The following is a 26673-nucleotide window of genomic DNA, read 5'->3' as shown; positions in this document are numbered from 1 at the left end:
ACTGGCTGATGACCAGATTATGCAGCTTTATACTATATAACCCCTATCTATTATAAATGTGGTTAGGGTGTAAAGATAGTGAGAAAATACATTTTAGGTCCTGGACCATCCCTTCAATGACGCGCTAACCATGAAGTATTTTTTCTAGGCCACCCGTGTTGCTGGAATAATTGATGAAATAACAGTTGCCACACTGCTTGTCATATCACAAGCTTGAAATGATTCCTCTGTTATCCGTAGCCGTCCAGTATGGTATAGCACAATGTTCCACTGAAAAGGATTCTAGGTGGATTTGCGTTCTCTTGTTTCCTGAGCCTTGCTACTTGCACTGACCTAAGTAGATGTACACCAGCTGGCCATGTCCATCACTCCAGCCAAGTCACAGAATTCCTGAGTATACTTAGATCCGGCAGGGCCTGTCGCACAAACAGTCATTACTTTGCAGTACTTGAGCAAACCAGGGCTTAAAATGAAAGAAGCTTGGAATTTCCCTGTGTTTTTCTGAAGACGCCAATTTTTGGGAAATTAATCATGAGAGATTTACCACACATTCCGCTTCTTTCTGTCTTCACTGTGGCGGCTTTTGGTTTGGCTGAGAGGCTCCCTAAAGGTTTGAGCAACTTCATCTTGTACCTTGGTCACAGCTTTGCATTTTATAAATGGACACTCACATTACGTGTTATGTAGCACATCTAGTATTACTTTAATAATGCGACTTTTGTTGTTCTTATGTACCATAGCTATCTATATATCTGAAATAACATATGATTCATTGCTCAGGTGCATGTCTGAAAGTAAATGTGTATTAAGATCCCTGTATTAATCTGTGTTATTTCAGCACACTATAACTGTGTGTGTATATGTGTATTTACGGTGTGTATATATATATATATATATATATATATATATATATATATGTACACACAAACACGCTAGCTGAATATGTATGTATATGTGTATTTATAGTGTGTATATATATATATATATATATAAATATATATATGGATAGATAAACCACCATATATATGTATGTACGGTAATCTGCATATGTCTATATTATTATTTGTTTTTTGCTTCTGCCACTAAAAATGGGTGTTTTATTTTGTTCTTAGTCCATGGTATAGATGATATATCGGCTACTTAACACTTTCTTCATTACGATTGTCATTACAATAGTGCACAATAATGTAATACATGTAACCGCTGTCCGATGTAAAACTACAAGAAAAAGAACAATATGATTGTAGTTTTACCAGACTATAATAAATAATCTCAAATCTTCTACATCACTATTTGGATAGATGTCTTAAATACTGATAGTAGATGTTTGGTTAAATTTGCTTTTCCCTACTAAACTATTTTCATTTCCATATTCCTTTCTATAGATTTGTTTTACTCTTTAAGATAACCTGCATCATATTTGAAGTGATTTCTGGTGGTTTGGTGTTAAATGTAGTTTTGCAATTTGGTGGTAAAATAACCATATTGGTAAATCAGAAGCATTCCTAATTGGGAGTGTGCTTCAGAATGTTTGGTGCAATGTGAGAGGATCAAACAACTTATATCGTCCAGGGTATTTAGATTATGTCTTCCCTGAGTTTAGGAAAGTCCTGATAAAGCTCTGTCATATGCCTTCTTCACACGTGCGCGTAAAACACGTACATGAAAAAAATGTACTGGTGCCATCAGTATTTCATTAGTGTCAGTGTGTCCCCAGTGTTTTCCATCAGTGTGTCATCTGTGTGTCTGTTTTTACCATCCGTGTGTCCTCTGTGTTTTCCGTCAGTGTGTCATTCATGTGTCCGTTTTTACCATCAGTATTTTTGTGGTATGGACAAAGAAAAAAAAATTACAAAGCTTCTTCTATACTTTGCAAATGTTAAATGAGTACAGCATACGTAGTGTACATTGCTGCCATCTATGTGCTGTACGTATTTTTCGCGAGCCCATAGACTTGTATTGGCCCTTGTCATCCATGCTGCCAGAAATTATCTCACATGTCTTTGTGCGTTTTGCACGGACATACGGTTGATGTAAAAACATGGACACGTGAAAAGCCCCATAGGTTATTATGGGTACGTGTAGTATCCATGAAAAAAAACTATACCACACCTCCAGAAACACGGACATGATACGTAGGCCTTAAATTAAATAATAAAAAATACATTATTTGTCACTAATGTTATTTGAATGAAGCAACAGTTTTCTGTGACATATGTTTCTAATATTTAACAATAAATATCTGAGGAAAAATGTCACTTCCCATTAGTAATAATGGCACCTCCTTTTTGAGTCATGTATCTTTATATGCTTATATGTCTGATATCTAAATTTGCCATTCCAATCGATTAATAATCCATAGCATGCGGTTATAAAGGGTCTTCAGCAAACCAGTTTGTTTTTAAAGTATTTTGTTTTAAAGGATTGGATTTTAAGCAATATTTTTTAATACCTACCTTATGGAAGTGCCGCTCCTTCGTCCTCTTCATCGTTAATAATAACGTAATTTTCATTACAAAATCTTTAGTTTTACTCAAATAAAATGATGAAAAAAATGAACACATCCAGCACCAAAACTTCTACATATTGTACTTTTTATGACATTCATGATTTTTAAGGACAGCGTCAAGTTTTCTATGCATGGAATGAATAAGTTGGCGACATATTGCAACCTCTATCTTTTTCTTTTTTCTATCTTTTTCTATTCTTTAAGAACGACATCTTTTTCATGATGCCTTTAAAAAATCTTAACAATGGTACGTACATCAGGTGTCTTTTAGACAACGACATAATTGCTGAGATTTTAAAGCAGAAAACACTTTAAGAAAGTGTCAGCAGCGTTTTTCTTTTGGCATCCTTTGAGCCATTTTCCACCAGCCTCGCTGTATATATAAACTAGCAGGCAATTTTTTGTAAGGTTTCTTAAAAATGGTAAGGTGAATTCTTTCAGCCACTTCACAGATTTCAAAGCCTGAAATTATTAGAATAAATTGGAAAGAACGGAACATATTAAGGCTACGTTCACATTTGCGGCTTTTGACGCAGCGGCGTCGCCGCAAAACAACTCACGCGTCATGCTTCCCTATCTTTAACATTGGGGACGCACGTGCGTTCGTTTTCATGCGTTTCGGTGCGTTTTGCGACGCATGCGTCCTTTCCACGCACCTGGCAGTGCGTTGCAAACGCAACATGTTGCATTTTTTCTGCATCCAAAATTTTTAAAAAACGCTTGCGTCGCACTTGCGTTGTATTTGCGTCGTCGAAACTTCAAATCCTCCATTGAAGTGTATTGGCAACGCAGAAGACGCAAGTACTTGCGTTGTTGTGCGTTGTAGGACGCATGCGTTCTGTACTTTAAAAATAGAGAAACTGAAAAGACCCTATATATTAAAAAAGGGTTGAATGCATGCGTCAAAAATGCATGCGTTCTACTTGTGTCTTTGGTGCGTCGTGCGTCGCGTCCACGACGCTGCGTCCAAAGCCGCAAATGTGAACGTAGCCTAACAGCAAGATGTTTTCCTTTTTTTTTTTTTTTTACATTTTAGCCATTTTTCAGGTGGGTTCCAGATGGACTCCACAGGAAAAAAGACATCAAGTGCACATATCCTAAAATAGATTTTAATATTTAAATAAAATACAACATGTCAAGAAAAAAATCAGTAATTTAGAGCATTCCAAGGTAACTGCCACAATAGATGACACATAGCAGATTTGAAAAATTTGGCTGCAACCTAAAGTCCCAAGTGGGTGACATTAAAAGGCGTTAAAGTACCAAAAAAGCCTAGCCATTAACGGATTAGTTGCAAAGTTTATGTTTTAATAATTTAACTATGTTAAATATTGGGCCTTTTGTAATGAATGTACTGTTTGCAACAGTAACCAATTATCTTCTAAGGTTAGGTTCCCAAGATGAGCCTTTGGTAAGCTTTTGATGTAGTGTATGTTTGCTGTGCAAAAAAACACAGAATCTTATAGTTCCAGCAATATGGATGGGATTTATAGAAATCTCCTTTTTTTTACGCAGCACAAACAGAGCCATGGTGCATGTTTGATATCCACAATGTGTAAATTTCTCTTTCCACTTTACGCTGAGTTATATGTGTACATTTTCCCCATGGAATTGCATCAGGCTAGGTTCCTATGATGAGTCTCACGGGGTTACTGCAACAGAGAGGAGCCAGAAGACCACAGCGTCTGTTTGCTCCTACTTCTGGTCTGAAAAGAAGCATTTCACCTTATTTTAAATGGTGTTTATTTCTTTTGGCAGAACAGGGATTAATCGGCCATGTTGGAAGCTCTGGGAGTCTGAGTTTTCAGCTGAGCTTGGTTAGCAACTCCTAAGCACACTATATTATCTGGGTCCTGATTCAAATACAAGGTCATAGATAGCTTATAAGAACAAGAAAATGGCAGCACTCACCGATCTTCTAAGCAGGTATCTTTATTGATTAAAAATCTTCACGGTACAGGGGTGTCTGTACAAGAGAATGCGGGAGCAGAACGACGGCCGTTTCGCGCCGGTCTGGCGCTTCAACGGGTTAGAAGATCGGTGAGTGCTGCCATTTTCTTGTTCTTATATCCATGATATCTGGCTTTCTGTTTTTTATATTTGCAATATTGGAAATCGGTATCGGAATCCATGTTTAAGTGTAAAATAAAGAATTAAAATAAAAAATATTGCTATACTTACCCTCTGACGTGCCCTGGTACTAACCGGCAGCCTTCCTTCCTTAGAATCAGCGCGTGAAGGACCTTAGATGACGTCGCGGCTTATGATTGGTCGCGCGACCGCCCATGTGACCGCTCACACGACCAATCACAAGCCGCGACGTCACCGAAGGTCCTTCAAGCGCTGATTCTTAGGAAGGAAGGCTGCCGGAAAGAAGCAGGGCGCGTCCGAGGGTGAGTATATTCCTATTAGGTATATACTCACCCTCGGACGCGCCCTGCTTCTTTCCGGCAGCCTTCCTTCCTAACAATCAGCGCTTGAAGGACCTTCGGTGACGTCGCGGCTTGTGATTGGTCGCGTGAGCGGTCACATGGGCGGTCGCGCGTCCAATCACAAGCTGCGACGTCATCTAAGGTCATTCACGCGCTGATTCTAAGGAAGGAAGGCTGCCGGTTAGTACCAGGGCTCGTCAGAGGGTAAGTATATCAATATTTTTTATTTTAATTCTTTATTTTACACTTAAATATGGATCCCAGGGCCTGAAGGAGAGTTTCCTCTCCTTCAGACCCTGGGAACCATTGGAAACCCAATGCACTGCATTGGGTTTCGTGTTTCAGCCGACCCCGACTTTTTTATAGGATCGGCCGATTTCACTCGACCCGACTTTTGAAAAAGTCGGGTTTCGTGAAACCCGATCCAATCCTATAAAAGTAAAAGTCGCTCAACCCTAGTGACAATGAGTACTTGGTGAGTTTTTGATGTTTCATATTTTCTGCAGCATTTCTGCAGCTATTAGCTAAATTAGATTAAATTGCATTTTTAGTGCATTATTTACATGCATTATTATAACATTTTTGACACTGCTGTTTTTGTCTCTTTTTAGTAATGTTTTAAATAAAGCTGCTTTTTCTTTTATACTTCCTGGCATTTGGCTTTTACAAAAGCTTTATCTATACAGTCATATGTAGATTATATGCATTTTTAGAGCATTTCTACAATTGATAAGACTAAAACATATATGCCTTTTTAACCTGCAGATTTTCTGCATCTAACACAATAGTTTGGGGAAAAGCCACACAGAAAACTCAGCGTAGTCATATGAGAAGTTGACATGTTGCGGATTTGAAACACGCACCACAGTTACAGTTAGGTCCATATATATTTGGACAGAGACAACATTTTTCTAATTTTGGTTATAGACATTATCACAATTAATTTTAAACAAAACAATTCAGATGCAGTTGAAGTTCAGACATTCAGCTTTCATTTGAGGGTATCCACATTAAAATTGGATGAAGGGTTTAGGAGTTTCTGCTCCTTAACATGTGCCACCCTGTTTTTAAAGGGACCAAAAGTAATTGTACAGATTAAATAATTTTATATAAAATGTTCATTTTTAGTACTTGGTTGAAAACCCTTCGTTGGCAATGACTGCCTGAAGTTTTGAACTCATGGACATCACCAGATGCTGCATTTCATCCTTTTTGAAGCTCTGCCAGGCCTTCACTGTGGTGGTTTTCAGTTGCTGTTTGTTTGTGGGCCTTTCTGTCTGAAGTTTAGTCTTTAACAAGTGAAATGCATGCTCAATTGGGTTGAGATCAGGTGACTGACTTGGCCCTTCAAGAATATTCCACTTCTTTGCTTTAATAAACTCCTGTGTTGCTTTGGTGTTATGTTTTGGGTCATTGTCCATCTGTAGTATGAAATGACGACCAATCCGTTTGGCTGCATTTGGCTGGATCTGAGCACACAGTATGGCTCTGAATATCTCAGAATTCATTCGGCTGCTTCTGTCCTGTGTCACATCATCAATAAACACTAGTGACCCAGTGCCACTGGCAGCCATGCATGCCCAAGCCATCACACTGCCTCCGCCGTGTTTTACAGATGATGTGGTATGCTTTGGGTCATGAGCTGTACCACGCCATCACCATACTTTTCTCTTTCCATCATTCTGGTAGAGCTTGATCTTGGTTTCATCTGTCCAAAAAAAAGTTCTTCCAGAACTGTGCTGGCTTTTTTAGATGTTTTTTAGCAAAGTCCAGTCTAGCCTTTTTATTCTTGATGCTTATGAGTGGCTGCACCGTGCAGTGAACCCTCTGTATTTACTTTCATGCAGTCTTCTCTTTATGGTAGATTTGGATATTGATACGCCGACCTCCTGGAGAGTGTTGTTCACTTGGTTGGCTGTTGTGAAGGGGTTTGTCTTCACCATGGAGATTATTCTGCGATCATCCACCACTAATGTCCTCCGTGGGCGCCCAGGTCTTTTTGCATTGATGAGTTCACCAGTGCTTTCTTTCTTTCACAGGATGTACCAAACTGTAGATTTTGCCACTCCTAATATTGTAGCAATTTCTCAAATGGGTTTTTCTGTTTTTGCAGCTTATGGATGGCTTGTTTCACCTGCATGGAGAGCTCCTTTGACCGCATGTTTACTTCACAGCAAAACCTTCCAAATGCAAGCACCACACCTCAAATCAACTCCAGGCCTTTTATCTGCTTAATTGAGAATGACATTACGAGGGGATTTCCCACACCTGTCCATGAAATAGCCTTGGAATCCAATGTCCAATTACTTTTGATCCCTTTAAAAACAGGGTGGCACATGTTAAGGAGCTGAAACTCCAAAACCCTTCATCCAATTTTAATGTGGATACCCTCAAATGAAAGCTGAAAGTCTGAACTTCAACTGCATCTGAATTGTTTTGTTTAAAATTAATCGTGGTAATGTCTATAACCAAAATTAGAAAAATGTTTACTCTGTCCAAATATATATGGATCTAACTGTATATGCTGAGTACAAAAACAAACATAGTGGGCATGAGATTTCTATAACTCCCATCCACTTTGCTGGAACTGTAAGACGTTTCATTTTTCACACGGCAAAAGTACGCAGCATCAAAAGCTCACTAAAAACTCATTGTTGGAATGCAAGTTTGAGGATATATTCTCATAATGTGTTTTTGGTACGATGTTGATGCATATTTTTGCTGTGCAAAAACACATCTTACCTGTTCTAGCAAAATGGATTGGATTTATAGGAATCTTGTGCCTACTGTGCTTTCTTTAATTCTGCGTAAACTGATCTGTGGGGTGTATTTTGTGCAGATTTTCCTCATAGAATTACATTAGATGCAAAAATCTGCGATCTGACATGATACAGTGATGTCCCACCCTGGGACAATATTCTAAAGTAAAAAAATAAAAATAAAATGTGCACAAACATTTTTTAAAAAAATCCCCAAATAATGAAAAAAAAAACATAAATATATTTTTCCAATAAATCCATTTATTTATGTAAATAAAAAAAAACAATAAAAGTACACATATTTGGTATCGCCAAGTCCGTAACGAATCACTCTATAAAACAGTCCCACTAGTTAACCCTTTCAGTGAACACCATAAAAAAACAAGGCAAAAAACAATGCTTTATCATCATACCGCCGAACAAAAAGTGCAATAAAACGTGATCAAAAACACGCATGTAAATAAAAATGGTACCGCTGAAAATGTCATCTTGTCCCGCAAAAAACAAGCCACCATTCAGCTCCATCAGCAGAAAAATAAAAAAAGTTATAGCTCTCAGAATAAAGCGATGCAAAAATAATGTGTAAAAGCGCCAAAACATGAAAAAAAGATATAAGTGAGGTATCCCTGTAATCGTACTGACCCGAAGAATAAAGCTGCCTTATCAATTTTACCAAACGCGGAAAGGTATATAAAAAAAGAAAAAGCAATTCCTGAATTGCTGGTTTTTGTTCATTCTGCCTCCCAAAAATCGAAACAAAAAGCGATCAAAAAATGTCATGGGCCTGAAAATGGTGCCAATAAAAACGTTAATTTGTCCCGCAAAAAATAAGACCTCACATAACTCAGTGGGTCAAAATCTGGAAAAATTATAGCTCTCAAATTATAGCTCTCAAAATGTGGTGATGCAAAAACTATTTTTTGCAATAAAAAGCGTCTTTTAGGCTAGTTTCACATTTGCGTCTGTGTGCAGCGTATCATCCGCAACCGCAAACACAAACGCATGCAAAAACGCATGCAAACGCATGCTAATGCATCGTTTTGTATCTGCGCAAGACAGCAAAAAAACGCAGCACTTACATGCTTTTTTGCATGCGTTTGCGCTTTTTATGCTCATGCATTCGATATTTCCAGCTGGGCATGTCTCAATGGCCGTATCTCAAAACAGTTCAAGCGCATCGAACGCATGCGTACGCAAGCATTCCCATAGACAGTAATGATTTTTTTTGACGCATTCATCCACATGCACATGTCTGCGCATATTTGACAGATTCTTGACGCCTTCAAAAAAGCATTGTGGTGCATTTGCCGCACCCAGCTGCACACCGTGAAAAAACGCATGCGTACACAAAAGCATGCGAATACATATCCATGCGTACACCATGTTAAAGATAGGTACGCATGACGCATGCGGATCTATGCGGATCGTACGCTGCGCACACAGACGCAAATGTGAAACCAGCCTTAGTGTGTGCCAGCAGCTAAACATAAAAACCCGCTATAAATAGTAAATCAATCCCCCCTTATCACCCCCTTAGTTAGGGGAAAATAATAAAATTTAAAAAAATTATTTATTTCCATTTTCCATTAGGGTTAGGGCTAAAATTAGGGTTGGGGCTAAAGTTCGGGTTAGGGTGGGGCTAAAGTTAGGGATAGGGTTGGGGCTAAAGTTAGGGCTGGGGCAAAAGTTAGGGTTAGGGTTGGGGATAAAGTTAGGGTTAGGGTTGGGGCTAAAGTTAGGGTTGGGGCTAAAGTTAGGGATAAGGATGGGGCTAGAGTTGGGGATAGGGTTTGGATTACATTTACGGTTGGGATTAGGGTTAGGGGTGTGTCAGGGTTAGGGGTGTGGTTAGGATTGGGATTAGAGTTAGGGGCATGGTCGGGTGAGGGATGTGGTTAGGGTTGGGTTTAGGGGTGTGTTGGGGTTAAGGTTGGAGTTAGAATTGGGAAGTTTCCACTGTTTATTCACATCAGGGGCTCTCCAAAAGCGACATGGCGTCCGATCTCAATTACAGCCAATTCTGCGTTGAAAAAGTAAAACGGTGCTCCTTCCCTTCCGAGCTCTGCTGTGTGCCCAAACAGTGGTTTACCCCCACATATGGGGTATCGGAGTACTCAGGATAAATTGCACAACAACTTTTTTGGTCCAATTTCTCCTGTTACCCTTGTAAAAATAAACATTGGGGGCTAAAAAAATAATTTTTGTGGAAAAAAAATATTTTTTTATTTTGACGGCTCTGCGTTATAAACTTTAGTGAAACACTTGGGGGTTCAAACTTCTCACAACACATCTAGATAAGTTCCTTGTGGGGTCTAATTTCCAATATGGGGTCACTTGTGGGGGGTTTCTACTGTTTAGGTACATCAGGGGCTCTGCAAATGCAACGTGACGCACAGAGAGCATTCTCTCAAACTCTGCATTCAAAAATGGTGCTCCTTCCCTTCCGAGCTCTGCCATGCACCCAAACAATGGTTCCCCCCACATATGGGGTATCAGAGCACTTAGGACTAATTGTGCAACAATGTTTGTGGTCCAATTTCTCCCGTTACCCTTGGTAAAATAAAAAATTTTGGGGGAAAAGATCATTTTTGTGAAAAAAATATGATTTTTATTTTTTCGGCTCTACATTATAGACTTCTGTGGAGCACTTGGGGGTTCAAAGTGCTCACCACACATCTAGATAAGTTCCTTACTACTTTCCAAAATGGTGTCACTTGTGGGGGGTTTCCACTGTTTAGGCACATCACGGGCTCTCCAAACGCGACATGGTGTCCTATCTCAATTCCCGCCAATTTTGCATTGAAAAGTCAAATGGCGCTCCTTCCCTTCCGAGCTCTGCCATGCACCCAAACAGTGGTTTACCCCCTCATATAGGGTATCAGCGTGAGTCAGGACACATTGCACAACTTTTTGGGTCCAATTTCACCTGATACCCTTGGTAAAACAAAACAAATTAGATCTGAAGTAAATTTTTTGTGAAAAAAAGTTAAATGTTCATTTTTTTTTTTAACATTCCAAAAATTCCTGTGAAGCATCTGAAGGGTTAATAATCTTCTTGAATGTGGTTTTGAGAACCTTGGGGGTGCAGTTTTTATAATGGTGTCACTTTTGGGCATTTTCTGTCATGTAGGCCCCTCAAATTCACTTCAAATATGAGGTGGTTCCTAAAAAAATGGTTTTGCAAATTTTGTTGTAAAAATGAGAAATCGCTGGTCAACTTTTAACCCTTAAAACTTCCTGACAAAAAAAAATTGTCTCCAAAATTATGCTGATATAAAGCAGACATGTGGCAAATGTTGTTTGTTAACTATATTATGTGATATAACTCTCTAATTTAAGGGCATAAAAACTAAACGTTTGAAAATTGCAAAATTTTCAAAATTTTCGCCAAATTTCCATTTTTTTCATAAATAAATGCAAGTCATATCAAAGAAGTTTTCCCACTATCATAAAGTACAATATGTCATGAGAAAACAGTCTCAGAATCACCAGCATCCGTTGAAGCGTTTCAGAGTTATGACCTCTTAAATTGACAGTGGTCAGAATTGTAAAATTAGGTGAAAACAGGCTTTGGGGTGAAGGGGTTAACTGCATGTTTTTTATTTTCACAAAGTGTATTATGGAAAAATGCACTTCATCATTTGCTATGCAATTTCTGCTGAATGTGGTGACAATCCTTATCGTTTTGGAAACTACTATCTGTCCACATAGCAGTGCTCAGAAGAAAGGAACATGATTTGACTTTTCGAGGGCAGATTTTGGTATAATAGTTTGCAGGTGCCATTTGCAGAGTTCTTAGGTGCCAGAACAATAAAAAAAACAGTGACCCCTTTTTGAAAAATAGATGCTTCAATGAATTCATCTACAGATGCAGTGATTATTTTACCAACACATATGTTTTCTAGAAAAAAATTCATGCAGTGAATTTTGCAGACTGAAAATGCAAATATTCCAGAATATTGACTAATATGTTGCTTCTGCTTTTGGAGATGCGCACAAGCGTTAAAGTCGTTCTCCTAACTACACTATTGCTATACATATGGATACTAGCTATGGGGATCAACAGGATGGAAGCCACCTGAATTTGGAAGCACAGAGTTTGCTGGATATTATTTTGCAGGGAAATTTATTTCACTTTTCCAGACCTTTCTAGCTATTAGTAACGTGTAAACCCCAATATTTCTATTGACAGATAATGTACCTCAGAGGGGGATTGTTTTTTTTTCTTGCATGAGTTGAAGTTTGTAACAGTACAGTTTTGAGGTACATAACATTTTTTGCTCACTTTTATTTTAGTAGATGGGCATTAAAATTAGAGACTACTCACAAAATAGAAAACCCAAACCGAAAAAAAAAATAGGGTATCTCTATCTGATATAATGGTACCATGAGATTATGAACGAACCCTCTATCAAGGGATGGTATTCCCCCTTTTTTTCACTTTTGGGTATCAGGAGCTAAAATTCCCTAGATAAACCTAAAAAATCGCTTGCCTTACCAGTGAGGTTGGCACCCTAGAATGTTATATATAGAAGCTGGGCATAAATCCAAAAAAATAATAAAGTGGAATAGCAATTGGATAAAACGTAACCTTTAATAGGTATAAGTTAAAAAATAGTAAACATACAACATATAAACCAGGGAGGGACACCCGTGCATCTATGTGACCCTAACCAACACAAAAAGGGGAAGAAAAAAACAGAATACAAAAAACACATAAAAAATACTGACAGTACTGTAGCCTCCAAATACTATTGAGATAATAATCCAAAGTGCCGTTTGACTATACGGCCAACTACTGGTATACTTCAACACCAAATACAATGCTACATATCAAAAAGAGCACATATATAAAGTACCCTGTAAACCATACATGGTACATAGATATGTATGTCTAGATATATCATAGGTGTATTATCACAAAAGAAAGGAAGTCAGGCACAACAATACTAATATAGACACCCTGCACTATTACACCGAAAGAATATCTACTTATTACTCATGCTATTGATCATATGCCATGGGCAAAATGTAATATAGCCTAAGGCCCATAGAGTTCAAGGGTAATCATGTTGTGTAGATCTAACAGTGCCGTGTACATTGGGCGCTGTAGGCAACTGTCAGTAATCTAGCAGCATATAAGAGGCATGTAATAGACCAAAAGTCACCATATCAAGTAACAAGACCGGGACCACGCTGCCCCATGAACACCTTTCATGAGCATCCCCCTTGTGTATATTGGTGCGGTCTCAATCCCTATGACACAATCCTAGTTGTCATAGAGCGGCACCTAACTGTGCCACTTTTGCATAAGGCACTATTACATGGGCAGCTCTCACCCGATGGTGGAGAGAATCATCCTGTCTCTCAAAGGGTGAGAAAGCCTCTGTGTGAATCGGCGTCTCCCGACGCGTTTCGTCCGTTAGGACTCATCAGGGGAGTCTGAGAACCTGTGTCTGCCGCTTTACAGGTCTCCCCGCTTCTGTTTTATAAATAATCTCAAGCACGGAGGCGCGTACCATAGGACCCGCCCCCGGCGTGTGACGAGCCTCCTGTGCTTTGCCTGCTACTTCCGGTTTAGCGGAGCGCTCGTACGGACTAAAGCGCTGAGTACCATGGAGACAGGACGCTAAGCGTTCCACTCCACAGTCAAGCGCTGTCCGACTTACTGCCTATCAGGCTCCATGCATTGGCGCCCCCACTCCTCGGCGGCTCACCCTCCCTTAATATCCCTATTGCCTCAGTGAAAGGCTTGTATAGTGTGTAAAGGGAGATGAGAGAGACTGGGACACTCTATAAGAAGCAGCTATAGGGCTGTAGCTCATTTAGTCCCGATGGCTGGACCGTTTTTAGATAGAAAATCCATCTGCTTTCTTTTTGAAGGATTGACCTGTCCCAGTCCCCTCCTCTTACCGGGGGTACAATTTTGTAAGTACTTCCACCAGCTCAGGGGCACTGCGATGGGTAGCCCTTGTGCACCTTCGTATGCAAATTTGCTCCTGGGCTGGTGGGAGGAAACGGCGGTATTTGGTGACTCAGCCTTGAGTTCTGACGAGAGGATAATATTATGGCTCAGGTACATCGATGATGTGCTGGTCATTTGGAGAGGGGGCATTGATGATTTCGGTGATTTTGTAAAGAGCCTGAATGTAAATGATGTTGGCCTTCATTTCACTTATGAGGCAAGTCCAACGAAATTGGCGTTCTTGGATATATGTATAGAAAGAAGCAGTAATGGTGCTATTACTACCAAGACCCATAGGAAAGAGACAGCCACCAATTCCCTCCTTCGCTGGGAGAGTAATCATCCCGTCCCATTGAAAAGAGGAATTCCTAAGGGCCAGTACCTGAGAATTCGGAGGAATTGCTCAGATGACAGCTCTTTCCATGAACAGGCCAATGATCTCCGTGGCAGGTTCCGAGATAGAGGTTACCCGGAGGAGGTGTTAAAAAAGGCCTATAAAGAAACTATAAGACAAGAAAGAAAGGATTTATTGACACCAAAAACGAAGTCAGATAATGACACTCAGATCCGGTTTATTACAACGTACTGTAACGGGGCCAATGACATCAGAGACATCTTCCAGAGACATTGGCCAATTCTCTTGATGGACAGAGACATAAAGAGTCATGTGTCGCTGTACCCACAGATCACTTATCGGAAGGGGAGATCCCTGGGGGACAGATTGGTCCACAGCCATTACGATCCTAAAACCAACTTGAATCCACACCTGGACCATGTTAAATGCTGTTTCAGGTGTGGTAACTGTAAGGCTTGTGCTTCCATTCTGACCACCAAAAAATTCTCCAGCAACGTAACGGGTATCACTTACTCCATCCGACATTTCATTAATTGCCGCACAAAGGGCGTCATATATAAAGCCAACTGTGAATGCGGTATGGAGTATGTGGGAAAGACCAAACGTGAATTTCGAAAAAGGGTATGTGAGCACCTCCGAGACATCGTAAATAAGAGAGAAACACCGGTTGCAACCCACATGAACTCCTTCCATCAGAGGGACCTCAAAAAGATCATTTTTGTGGGAATAGACAAAATTGTACCACCGGTAAGAGGAGGGGACTGGGACAGGTCAATCCTTCAAAAAGAAAGCAGATGGATTTTCTATCTAAAAACGGTCCAGCCATCGGGACTAAACGAGCTACAGCCCTATAGCTGCTTCTTATAGACTGTCCCAGTCTCTCTCATCTCCCTTTACACACTATACAAGCCTTTCACTGAGGCAATAGGGATATTAAGGGAGGGTGAGCCGCCGAGGAGTGGGGGCGCCAATGCGAAGGGTTTCTAGGGTGCCAACCCCCGCGTTAGGCAGGACCACAGATATGTCCATCTTTATCTAGGCACATATTCCACACCCACTTGGTCTTTACATCTGGCATTATGTTTTAACATGCACATATTCCTTCCTCCCTGTCTTTCCTAACTAGGGACAATAGGGACAGATAGGTAGGGACAGCCGTCGTTGAGTGGGGGCGCCACATGCGCAGGATCTTCTAGGGTGCCAACCTCCGCGCTAGGCAGGAGTATAGGAAGATAGGGCATTAGGATAGGGCACAATAGGGCGCCTTCCTTCATTCCTGTAATGTATCTGGTCCTGGGGTCTGGTGGTGTCCGGTACTTCTAATAATAAATGGCGTGCCTTTGTGTGTACCCCTCCTGTTTATATATATACTTTTTGTTTTTCGCTCCTTCTCCTCTTTCCCCGCTGTTCCAGCAGTGGGGTTTACCATGATGTGTCCGGTACATGGTTTGTTGTTGTTTTTTATTTTATTTCATCAGGTTATAACACGCCTGGCTTGTGGTTCAATAACGGTCTCTTTCCTATGTCTAAGCATAATATTCATGAGCTTTAGTAGAGTACTGCATCTGTTCTCATTTGGACCCTGCAGTAGGGACCTACATATGTAGTCTATTCAATACTAGACCATATCAGCGGGCGGATAGGACATGTTTGAGAAAAAATCTGTCCATCCATTCAGGTGCGGCGCATGAACTTTGTGCATTTTACACATTATGGCACAGTTCTTACCGTGCTCGCATACCTGGTGACCCTTCCGTACTGGAGTCACACTAAAAAGCATCCCGGCATGGAGCCTGATAGGCAGTAAGTCGGACAGCGCTTGACTGTGGAGTGGAGCGCTTAGCGTCCTGTCTCCATGGTACTCAGCGCTTTAGTCCTTACGAGCGCTCCGCTAAACCGGAAGTAGCAGGCAAAGCACAGGAGGCTCGTCACACGCCGGGGGCGGGTCCTATGGTACGCGCCTCCGTGCTTGAGATTATTTATAACACAGAAGCGGGGAGACCTGTAAAGCGGCAGACACAGGTTCTCAGACTCCCCTGATGAGTCCTAACGGACGAAACGCGTCGGGAGACGCCGATTCACACAGAGGCTTTCTCACCCTTTGAGAGACAGGATGATTCTCTCCACCATCGGGTGAGATCTACCCATGTAATAGTGCCTTATGCAAAAGTGGCACAGTTAGGTGCCGCTCTATGACAACTTGGATTGTGTCATAAGGATTGAGACCGCACCAATATACACAAGGGGGATGCTCATGAAAGGTGTTCATGGGGCAGCGTGGTCCCGGTCTTGTTACTTGATATGGTGACTTTTGGTCTATTACATGCCTCTTATATGCTGCTAGGTTACTGACAGTTGCCTTCAGCGCCCAATGTACACGGCACCATTAGATATACACAACCTGATTACCTTTGAACTCTATGGGCCTTAGGCTATATTACATTTTGCCCATGGCATATGATCAGTAGCATGAGTAATAAGTAGATATTCTTTCGGTGTAATAGTACAGGGTGTCTATATTAGTATTGTTGTGCCTGACTTCCTTTCTTTTGTGATGATACACCTATGATATATCTAGACATACATATCTATGTACCATGTATGGTTTACAGGGTACTTTATATATGTGCTCTTTTTGATATGTAGCATTGTATCTGGTGTTGAAGTATACCAATAGTTGGCCGTATAGTCAAACGGCACTTTGGATTATTATCTCAATAGTATTTGGAGGCTACAGTACTGTCAGTATTTTATGTGTTTTTTGTATTCTGTTTTTTTCTTCCCCTTTTTGTGTTGGTTAGGGTCACATAGATACACGGGTGTCCCTCCCTGGTTTATATGTTGTATGTTTACTATTTTTTAACTTATACCTATTAAAGGTTACGTTTTATCCAATTGCTATTCCACCCTAGAATGTTGCAAGTGGATAAGTCAAGGAAAACATTCTCAAGTGCGTTTACAGGAAAAGTTGTTTTTATATTCGTGATTTCGTGAATTGTAAATCCGAAGGGTTCATCTATATGGCTACCTGCACATGCCACTACAACTATGTTGTAAAGACGACAAGGGAGATTGGAAGAAGAGTGAGGGAACAACTGGGTGACATACAGCATAGACATGACATCAATACTACGACATATGAATGAGGTGCATCATGGGAATTTTTGAGAAACATGAGGGGTTAAGTCCCTCCTCCACCCTTCCTTTAAATCTAATTTTTTATGAATTATATGTTGATCACTGCTCCTAACATAATAGCATTGGATTTCAGTGGGATTACATGTCTAATATGTCTTGATTTGTTACATTATGACAATTAGCACCAAATCACTACTTTGCATTCCAGGATGAAATGCATTCCATGGCATATGCGTGGATATGCATCACTCATAATGCATTCCAGCGTGATGCACATTATCTAGAGCACAAGCGCAGTGCACTGTAGTGTTAGCATCCCTGCACAAGGCTCCCTTCCCCCGGCAGGGATACCGACTCACTCACCACTGCAGCCCCCGTTTCTCACTTCTTCCTTCCTCTCCAGTTGCCGCAAGGGGTCCGCGCACAGAACGCAGATCCCTGAGCACTGTGCTTGGGGTGTTGGTTCCCTCCTTCTGTAAGTGGCAGTTCACACTGTCCTAAAGTGTCCCCAGCGAGTGGTTGGAAGACACTTATTATGCAAGGAACCTCCTACTGTATGGAGGTGTCTGTGCAACATTGTTATTTCATTCCTACACCCTTGCTAGTTCTCAAGTCCCTGTCCATGTGTTCCAGTTAGTACTGCTTTTATCTGTCCATCTTTAACCTCCGTGCCACTACTTGCCTTGTCAGTCTATATTTCAGCATCTGCTGTGCTACTCTGTACATTTGTCAGTCCCGTCTGCTCCTGCTTTGTCAGTCTGTACTTCAGCCAGTCCCATTTGCACCTGCCATGCCAGTCTGTACATCTGTACATCATCCGGCCCCCTTTGCACCTGCTATGCCAGGTTGTACATCAGCTGGACCCATCTGCACCTGCTGTGCCAATCGGTATATCTGCCGGACCCTTCTGCATCTGTGGTTCTTGTGTTCCTACTGTGCCTATCCACCTACATGGCCTTTCCAGCTACCTGTGCCTTGAGGTCAGCTGCCATGCTTCCATGGATGTCCTGGAGTAGCACTTGGTCTCCATCGAGAGCCAAAACTAACATCACCTTCAAGGGCTCTAGTGAAAAGTCAGATGCTCACTTAGTCACTCCTCTCCAGGCTCTACTCGGACCATGTCAAAGTGGTTCTACGACTCCAGTTACATACACATCTTAAAGAATGAATGGAAAAGATGGCAAATATTGACATGTTGGTGCTTTCCATAGTGGAACTCATCGACCACTGTGCATGCGTGAAGGGGATGTCGTGATTCTGAGTGAGCGGTCAACAATAGCACCGCCCACAGGCAAAGAGGACAGCAAGTTGTATTTAGAAAAATACTTCTATACAAGGGTTACATTTGGTGGAGGAATTATAGTATTAAGAGGACAACCTCTTTAAGGTTCTTATTAAATTATTTATATTGTAGGTATAAATAACACATCAAGTCCTGGTAGGAGGTGAAAGCGCTGGAAAATACAGTTAAAAACAAAATTTACCTAAGGGACTTTGTATGAATATACAACCATCCCCAAGAATTTCAAACCCTGAATTACTCGTAGTTTGGACAAAGAATCTAAAGTATCATCTCTTAGATTCATATAAATTATTTTAGAGGAGGAGAAAAGGAATTTTGATAAATTCACTAGGGCTTTCAACCATTGGCGGCCAAGGTGAAAAAGGGCCCTTGTGCAAGAACAATATACAGTATGACCCTTTGCAGCCCAATAGCTCATCATAATGTATCTGCGTGGGTGGTGGAAATGGGCCCTCTTGCCTCTTGGACTCCTGTCCACAGGTTGCACCAATGATATGTCTGCCCCTGCATTGAACAATAAGATTTAGCGATGAGCGAACGTTTTCGGTGATACTCAGTTATCATTTGAATGTCTGGGTGCTCTGATTTGCTCGGCACTCATCGAGCATTGGCTGGTGCTAGGATTGAATGCTGAATCCCCGCCCCACATGTTTGGCACCTGTTACACAGCCAATAGACATGCGTAGATTGCCTGCCAGTCACTGTAATGCCTTAATCATCTTGATAGTGGCATTACTGTGATTGGCTGGTAATGAAAGGATTGGAGCTGCCATGCTCAGTTCACCAACACTACTGCACAGCTCAGGGACAGTTGTGATAGGAGGGAGAGAGTAGTTGTCTTGGACTGTGAGAGCATAGTTTCATTAATCAGACCCCTCTTGTGGTGCTACTGGTGCTAATGCTAAAGGGCTAATCTTGTTCTTTTTCTGTTTCTATACATTTTGCATTTAGTCTAGGGACAACTGCTGGAATAAAGAAAGTGGCTGAATACAGTCTCTCGACAGGGCTTAGGGCTTTGCAGAACATTGATAAATATATACAGTGGGGAAAAAATTATTTATTCAGCCACCAATTGTACAAGTTCTGCCACTTAAAAAGATGAGAGAAGCCTATAATTGACATCATAGATAGACCACAACTATGAGAGTCAAAATGAGAAAACAAATCCAGAAAATCACCTTGTCTGGTTTGGCAAGATTTATTTAGCAAATTATGATTTAAGAAAAGTATTTGATCATTAACAAAAGTTCATCTCAATATTTTGTTAAATATTCTTTTTTGGCAATGACAGACGTCAAACATTTTCTGTAAGTCTTGACAAGGTTGGCACACACTGTTGGTGAAATGTTGGCCCTGTCCTCCATGCAGATCTCCTCTAGAGCAGTGATGTTTTGGGCCTGTCGCTGGGCAGCACAGACTTTCAAATCCCTCCAAAGGTTTTCTATGGGGTTGAGATCTGGAGACTGGCTAGGCCACTCCAGGACCTTCTTTTGCTTGCACTAAATTCATTATTCTATTTTCTATTAAAGTCTATTTTATTACCTCTTGTCTGTTTCTCCCCACGCCCCCCCCCCCCACACACACACAGCTTTGTCGGCTGAGGCAAGCAATTCCAGATATTTTGCCTGACTCATCAATTGCAACTTTTTAAAAAGTTGCAAAATTTGGCGCAATTTGGTATTTTTAACTCCACCAACCTTTTTATGCCAAAGTGCTACAGAAATAGTGAAAACAATTAAAGAAAGGAAAAAAATATTGACTTTTTGCTAAATTCAAGAATTATGTGCACCATTTTGATGAAATGAGGAGTTATTTATATTATATTTCTTTGGGGGGGCTTTTTCTGATGCCTGGATCTGGCTTTTTCCTCAAGCTGCTTGTGTTCATCGTTCATCTGATCATTTAATATTTATGTGTGGCCCACGCTGATGTCTATAAGTACCTTCACATGGCAGGCATTAAGCACTAATTGCACTTTAAGTCAGAAAAAATTACACATAGGTTACTTAGTACTCCAGGTCATGTGACTGCACATTCTTAGCACTAGTTGCACCTTATGCCAGCATACTATTGTATATATATATATATATATTTTATGGCATGTATCAAGCACTAGTTACACTTTAAGTGAGTATAAATTACACATACATAATTTAGTAGTCTGGGCTATTTTTCTCTCCTCCCCCTTTTTTTAAAAGGTGCATGGCCATATATGATAAATTGTGATTTTGGTTTTCTTATTTTTTGTGCAATATTTTGTGCAATTTTTCGTATTCAATAATTTTCAGTGCTGTAGGGCTTTTTTTGAACAGATTTTTATATTATGTACTGATGATTACAATATGATTATATGTATATATATATATATTTTTGCCCCCGTCTTCTTGGAGTTGTGCCTTCTCTTTGGTTTTCCTTCCCTTCTACCATTTGGTATATTCATTTCTAATAAATCTATTTAATTTTTTTGGACATTTGTTCGTTTTTTTCTGTTCTCTTTCTTTTGCATATATCTTCTTCCGATTTGTCCGTTATTTCGTCCATTATGGGATATATATAACATCTTATATACACAAATTGCTTACTTTATGTTTATTAAGAATATCACGAATTTTTATATCCCTTGCCTTGAGTTTTTATCCTAATCTCATATATGTGTGTATTGTAAAATAGTACCTTTTTCCTTGGGCTAGAACCGTCCATGTATGTTGCAACATAAATAACTAAATAGTGGTCATTTTACTAATAGACTAACCATCATGTTCATTTTTACATAATTCCCTATGGAATTGGATTGTACGGATGGAAGCAGCTATGTGGATATCCTTTTTGAAGTTTTTTTGTAGTTAAACTATTTGATTCTTCTCTATATTTGTGTGTTATATAGGTTCACCAATTAGATCATAGCATTAGGCAATCATTTAATAGTACTTTTGTAAGTGATATTATTATTCCTTAAGTGAGCATATGTCATAATTATCAAGTATGTCTCCGATTCCATCTTTACATATTTCACATCTTAGGGAGGGAAAGGTGGTTACCCCAGTAGTCTGTGAGTATAAATCAAGTTCACACATCTGTGTGTAAAACCCTAGTACCGCATCATTTGCAGGGTTTCTCCCACTTAGACAGAATACGTCTAGGGACTTGGGGCATTCACTTTGGTGATGCTTCTCAGTTTTCACTACCTCACTTTCGGGCTTTTGGAAGACGAATGTGCCGACACCTATATGACGCTCGGTGCTTTGGTTACCAGGTGCCTCATTAGCTTCACTGGATACCAGCCTTTCACGGCCGAAAAGTAACAGCACTTCCGGGTACTTGAGCACACGCGAAGGCGTTCCGCATGGCGTTGGACGTTCATTCCAGTTGTTAACTCCCTATTACCCTGACAGAGCTGCTGCTCCCTCCCTTTAACATCATGGAAACCACTGGTGAGTCGTGACACATTATTATTAATTAGCGGTGTATAGATCTTAGAGAGTGTATTTGGTTTTAATGTTTTAAGTATGCAGTGTCAATAAAATTACCTTGTTTTGTACATGTGCAGGTGTGAGCATCACTTCTCCCTCTTCTTTTTTCTCCATTTTGATTAAATTGGCACTAAACGGCAACTAGTATCACAAGTCATAAAAAAGAAAAGTAACTTAAAACAATGCAAATGCTACATTGGGGCCTTAGTGTCAAAGGGAAGTTAACTTGCAGCAATGGATTGGGAGAGTTGGGCAAATGGCAGGTTAAGTATTGTTTCCTTTATTATGTTACACAATTCTAAGAGATCAATTTATCAATACTGTTTGTGTTTTGTAAGTCAGTCTTGACGCATAGGATAAAAATAAAAAAGCAGCGTCCAGCCCAAGGTGATGCATTTCAAGTGTTGAAGTTTATTCCGCCATTATATAACAACATTTCAACCTATCATAGGTCTTTATCAAGTACTTAAAATGCATCACCCTGGACGGGATGTTGTTTTTTTATTTTTATGCTGTTAATTCACCAAGTGGGTACCTTCAAATTTTTTGACTGAGCGTCCAACATAGTGAGTGCTGCCTGTCAGCCTTCCTTTTTAGTCTTGATGTAGAGTCATCTTGAGTATTGTTACCCGATTCATTAAGAGACATATTTAATGTGTCATTTTCCGATTATTTTCTTGCACATTACAGACTTTTGAATGGTTCTTTCATTTGTTTTTGATTGTCTATGAACAGTTGTATATTTATATGAGCTTCAGCTCTTGAGAACACTCAACCCTGATAAACTCTGGACTGGAGGCAGACATACACATCAGTACTAGTGATGAGCGAATATACTTGTTACTCGAGATTTCCGAGCATGCTCGAGTGTCCTCCGAGTATTTTTTAGTGCTCGGAGATTTGATAGTTAAACCTCATACAGGACGAGCTCTGGGATGTGGGAGCTCTGCTGACCGCAAGCCCTAATCCTATCACACACACTAAAAATAGCCGTGGAGCGCTCCTGACCAGACCTAGGCGCCTCGTAACAGCCTAAGAACTATCTAGCCCTAGAGATAGAAAATAAAGCCTACCTTGCCTCAGAGAAATTCCCCAAAGGTAAAGGAAGCCCCCCACATATATTGACTGTGAGTAAAGATGAAAGTCACAAACGCAGAAATGAAACAAGTTTCAGCAAAGGGAGGCCAGACTTACTAAATAGACAGAGGATAGGAAAGGTAACTTTGCGATCAGCACAAAAACCTACAAAAGACCACGCAGAGTGTGCAAAAAGGACCTCCGCACTGACTCACGGTGCGGAGGGGCCACTCTGAATCCCAGAGCTTCCAGCTAGCAAGACAAAATCATGAAAACCAGCTGGACAAGAAAACAGTGAACAAATAAAGACTATCAGGAACTTAGCTTCTGCAGGAGAAGGCAGGTCACCAGAGATCCAGGAGCGAACTGAAGCAATGCAAAAAACATTGACAGCTGGCATGGAGTAACGATCTGAGAGGAGTTAAATAGAACAGCCAACCAAAGGATAAACCACGTCACCTGTGTAAGGAACCTCAGAAGCAGCAGCTTCACTCATAGCCACCAGAGGGAGCCCATAGACAGAACTCGCTGAAGTACCATTCACGACCACAGGAGGGAGCTCGACAACAGAATTCACAACAGTACCCCCCCTTGAGGAGGGGTCACCGAACCCTCACCAGAGCCCCCAGGCCGATCAGGATGAGCCAAATGAAAGGCACGAACAAGATCGGCAGCATGAACATCAGAGGCAAAAACCCAGGAATTATCTTCCTGATCATAACCCTTCCACTTGACCAGATACTGGAGTTTCCGTCTCGAAACACAAGAATCCAAAATCTTCTCCACCACACACTCCAACTCCCCCTCGACCAACACCGGGGCAGAAGGATCAACGGAGGGAACCATAGGCGCCACGTATCTCCGCAACAACGACCTATGGAACACCTTATGGATGACAAAAGAAGCTGGAAGGTCCAAACGAAATGACACAGGATTAAGAACTTCAGAAATCTTATATGGCCCAATGAAACGAGGCTTAAACTTAGGAGAGGAAACCTTCATAGGAACGTGACGAGATGACAACCAAACCAAATACCTAACACGAAGTCGGGGACCAACACAACGCCGGCGGTTAGCGAAACGTTGAGCCTTCTCCTGGGACAATGTCAAATTATCCACCACATGAGTCCAAATCTGCTGCAACCTGTCCACCACCGCATCCACACCAGGACAGTCCGAAGGCTAAACCTGCCCTGAAGAAAAGCGAGGATGGAAACCAGAATTACAGAAAAATGGAGAAACTAAAGTAGCCGAGCTGGCCCGATTATTAAGGGCGAACTCAGCCAAAGGCAAGAAGGACACCCAATCATCCTGATCAGCAGAAACAAAGCATCTCAGATATGTCTCCAAAGTCTGATTAGTTCGCTCGGTTTGGCCATAAGTCTGAGGATGGAAAGCCGAAGAAAAAGACAAATCAATGCCCATCTTAGCGCAAAAGGACCGCCAAAACCTCGAAACAAACTGGGAACCTCTGTCCGAGATGATGTTCTCTGGAATGCCATGCAAACGAACCACATGCTGGAAAAACAAAGGCACCAAATCAGAGGAGGAAGGCAATTTAGTTAAGGGTACCAAATAGACCATCTTAGAGAAGGGATCACAAACCACCCAAATAACCGACATCTTTTGAGAAACAGCGAGATCAGAAATAAAATCCATGGAAATATGCGTCCAGGGCCTCTTCGGGATCGGCAAGGGCAAAAGCAACCCACTGGCACGAGAACAGCAGGGCTTAGCTCGAGGACAAGTCCCACAGGACTGCACAAAAGAACGCACATCCCGTGACAAAGAAGGCCACCAAAAGGATCTAGCCACCAAATATCTAGTACCAAAGATTCCAGGATGACCAGCCAACACTGAACAATGAATCTCAGAGATAACTCTACTAGTCCATCTATCAGGGACAAACAGTTTCTCCGTAGGACAACGGTCAGGTCTATCAGCCTGAGACTTTTGCAGCACACGCCGCAAATCAGGGGAAATGGCAGACAAAATTACCCCTTCTTTAAGAATACCCGCTGGCTCCGGAACACCCGGAGAGTCAGGCACAAAACTCCTCGACAGGGCGTCAGCCTTCACATTCTTAGATCCCGGAAGGTATGAAACCACAAAATCAAAACGGGAGAAAAAGAGAGACCATCGAGCCTTTTTAGGATTCAACCGTTTGGCAGACTCGAGATAAGTCAAATTCTTGTGATCCGTCAAGACCACCACGCGATGTTTAGCTCCTTCAAGCCAATGTCGCCACTCCTCAAATGCCCACTTCATGGCCAACAACTCCCGATTGCCCACATCATAATTGCGCTCAGCAGGCAAGAATTTTCTAGAAAAGAAGGCACAGGGTTTCATCACCGAGCCATCAGAACTTCTTTGCGACAGAACAGCCCCTGCTCCAATCTCAGAAGCATCAACCTCAACCTGAAAAGGGAGCGAAACATCTGGCTGGCACAACACAGGGGCAGAAGCAAAACGACGCTTCAACTCCTGAAAAGCCTCTACAGCCGCAGAGGACCAATTGACCACATCAGCACCTTTCTTGGTCAAATCAGTCAACGATTTAGCAATACTGGAAAAATTAGCGATGAAGCGACGATAAAAATTAGCAAAGCCCAGGAATTTCTGCAAGCTCTTCACAGATGTCGGCTGAGTCCAATCGTAAATGGCCTGAACTTTAACAGGGTCCATGTCGATAGTAGAAGGGTAAAAAATGAAACCCAAAAATGAAACCTTCTGAACTCCAAAGAGACACTTTGACCCCTTCACAAACAAGGAATTCGCACGAAGGACCTGGAACACCATTCTGACCTGCTTCACATGAGACTCCCAATCATCCGAAAAGACCAAAATGTCATCCAAATATACAATCATGAATCTATCCAGGTACTCTCGGAAGATGTCATGCATAAAGGACTGAAACACAGATGGAGCATTAGAAAGCCAGAATGGCATAACCAGGTGCTCAAAATGGCCCTCGGGCGTATTAAATGCCGTTTTCCATTCATCACCCTGTTTAATTCGCACAAGATTATACGCACCACAAAGATCTATCTTGGTGAACCAACTAGCCCCCTTAATCCGAGTAAATAAATCAGACAGCAGCAGCAAAGGATACTGAAATTTGACTGTGATTTTATTAAGAAGGCGGTAATCAATACAAGGTCTCAAAGAACCATCCTTCTTGGCCACAAAAAAGAACCCTGCTCCCAATGGTGACGACGACGGACGAATATGACCCTTTTCCAAGGATTCCTTTATATAACTCCGCATAGCAGCGTGCTCTGGCACAGATAAATTAAACAGACGCCCCTTAGGAAACTTACTACCTACCAGGAATCAAATTAATAGCACAGTCGCAATCCCTATGAGGAGGTAGGGCACCAGATTTGGGCTCTTCAAATACATCCCGGTAATCTCAACTCAGGGACTTGAGAAGGAGTGGAAGGCGAAATTGACAGCAATGGAACATCACCATGTACCCCCTGACAACCCCAGCTGGTCACAGACATAGATTTCCAATCCAACACAGGATTATGGACCTGTAGCCATGGCAACCCCAAAACGACCACATCATGCAGTTTATGCAACACCAAAAAGCGAATATCCTCCTGATGTGCAGGAGCCATGCACATGGTCAATTGAGTCCAGTACTGAGGCTTATTCTTGGC

The 26673-nt window shown here is 41.3% G+C and overlaps 1 protein-coding gene across 1 annotated transcript in view; it reads left to right on the top strand.

Moving 5' to 3' along the window:
* Positions 1-531: 531 nt before the first annotated feature.
* MUSK (muscle associated receptor tyrosine kinase) overlaps positions 532-26673 on the top strand; it is a 331368-nt gene continuing 305226 nt past the window's right edge. Inside the window, exon 1 of the mRNA XM_069745513.1 lies at positions 532-610. Within this exon, the coding sequence (XP_069601614.1) occupies positions 532-610 (79 nt within the window). The remainder of the gene's footprint in view (positions 611-26673) is intronic.

Source organism: Ranitomeya imitator, chromosome 1 (genome assembly GCF_032444005.1).
Source record: "Ranitomeya imitator isolate aRanImi1 chromosome 1, aRanImi1.pri, whole genome shotgun sequence".
Taxonomy (NCBI): Eukaryota; Metazoa; Chordata; class Amphibia; order Anura; family Dendrobatidae; genus Ranitomeya; species Ranitomeya imitator.
This window is presented reverse-complemented; position numbering and strand designations above follow the sequence as displayed.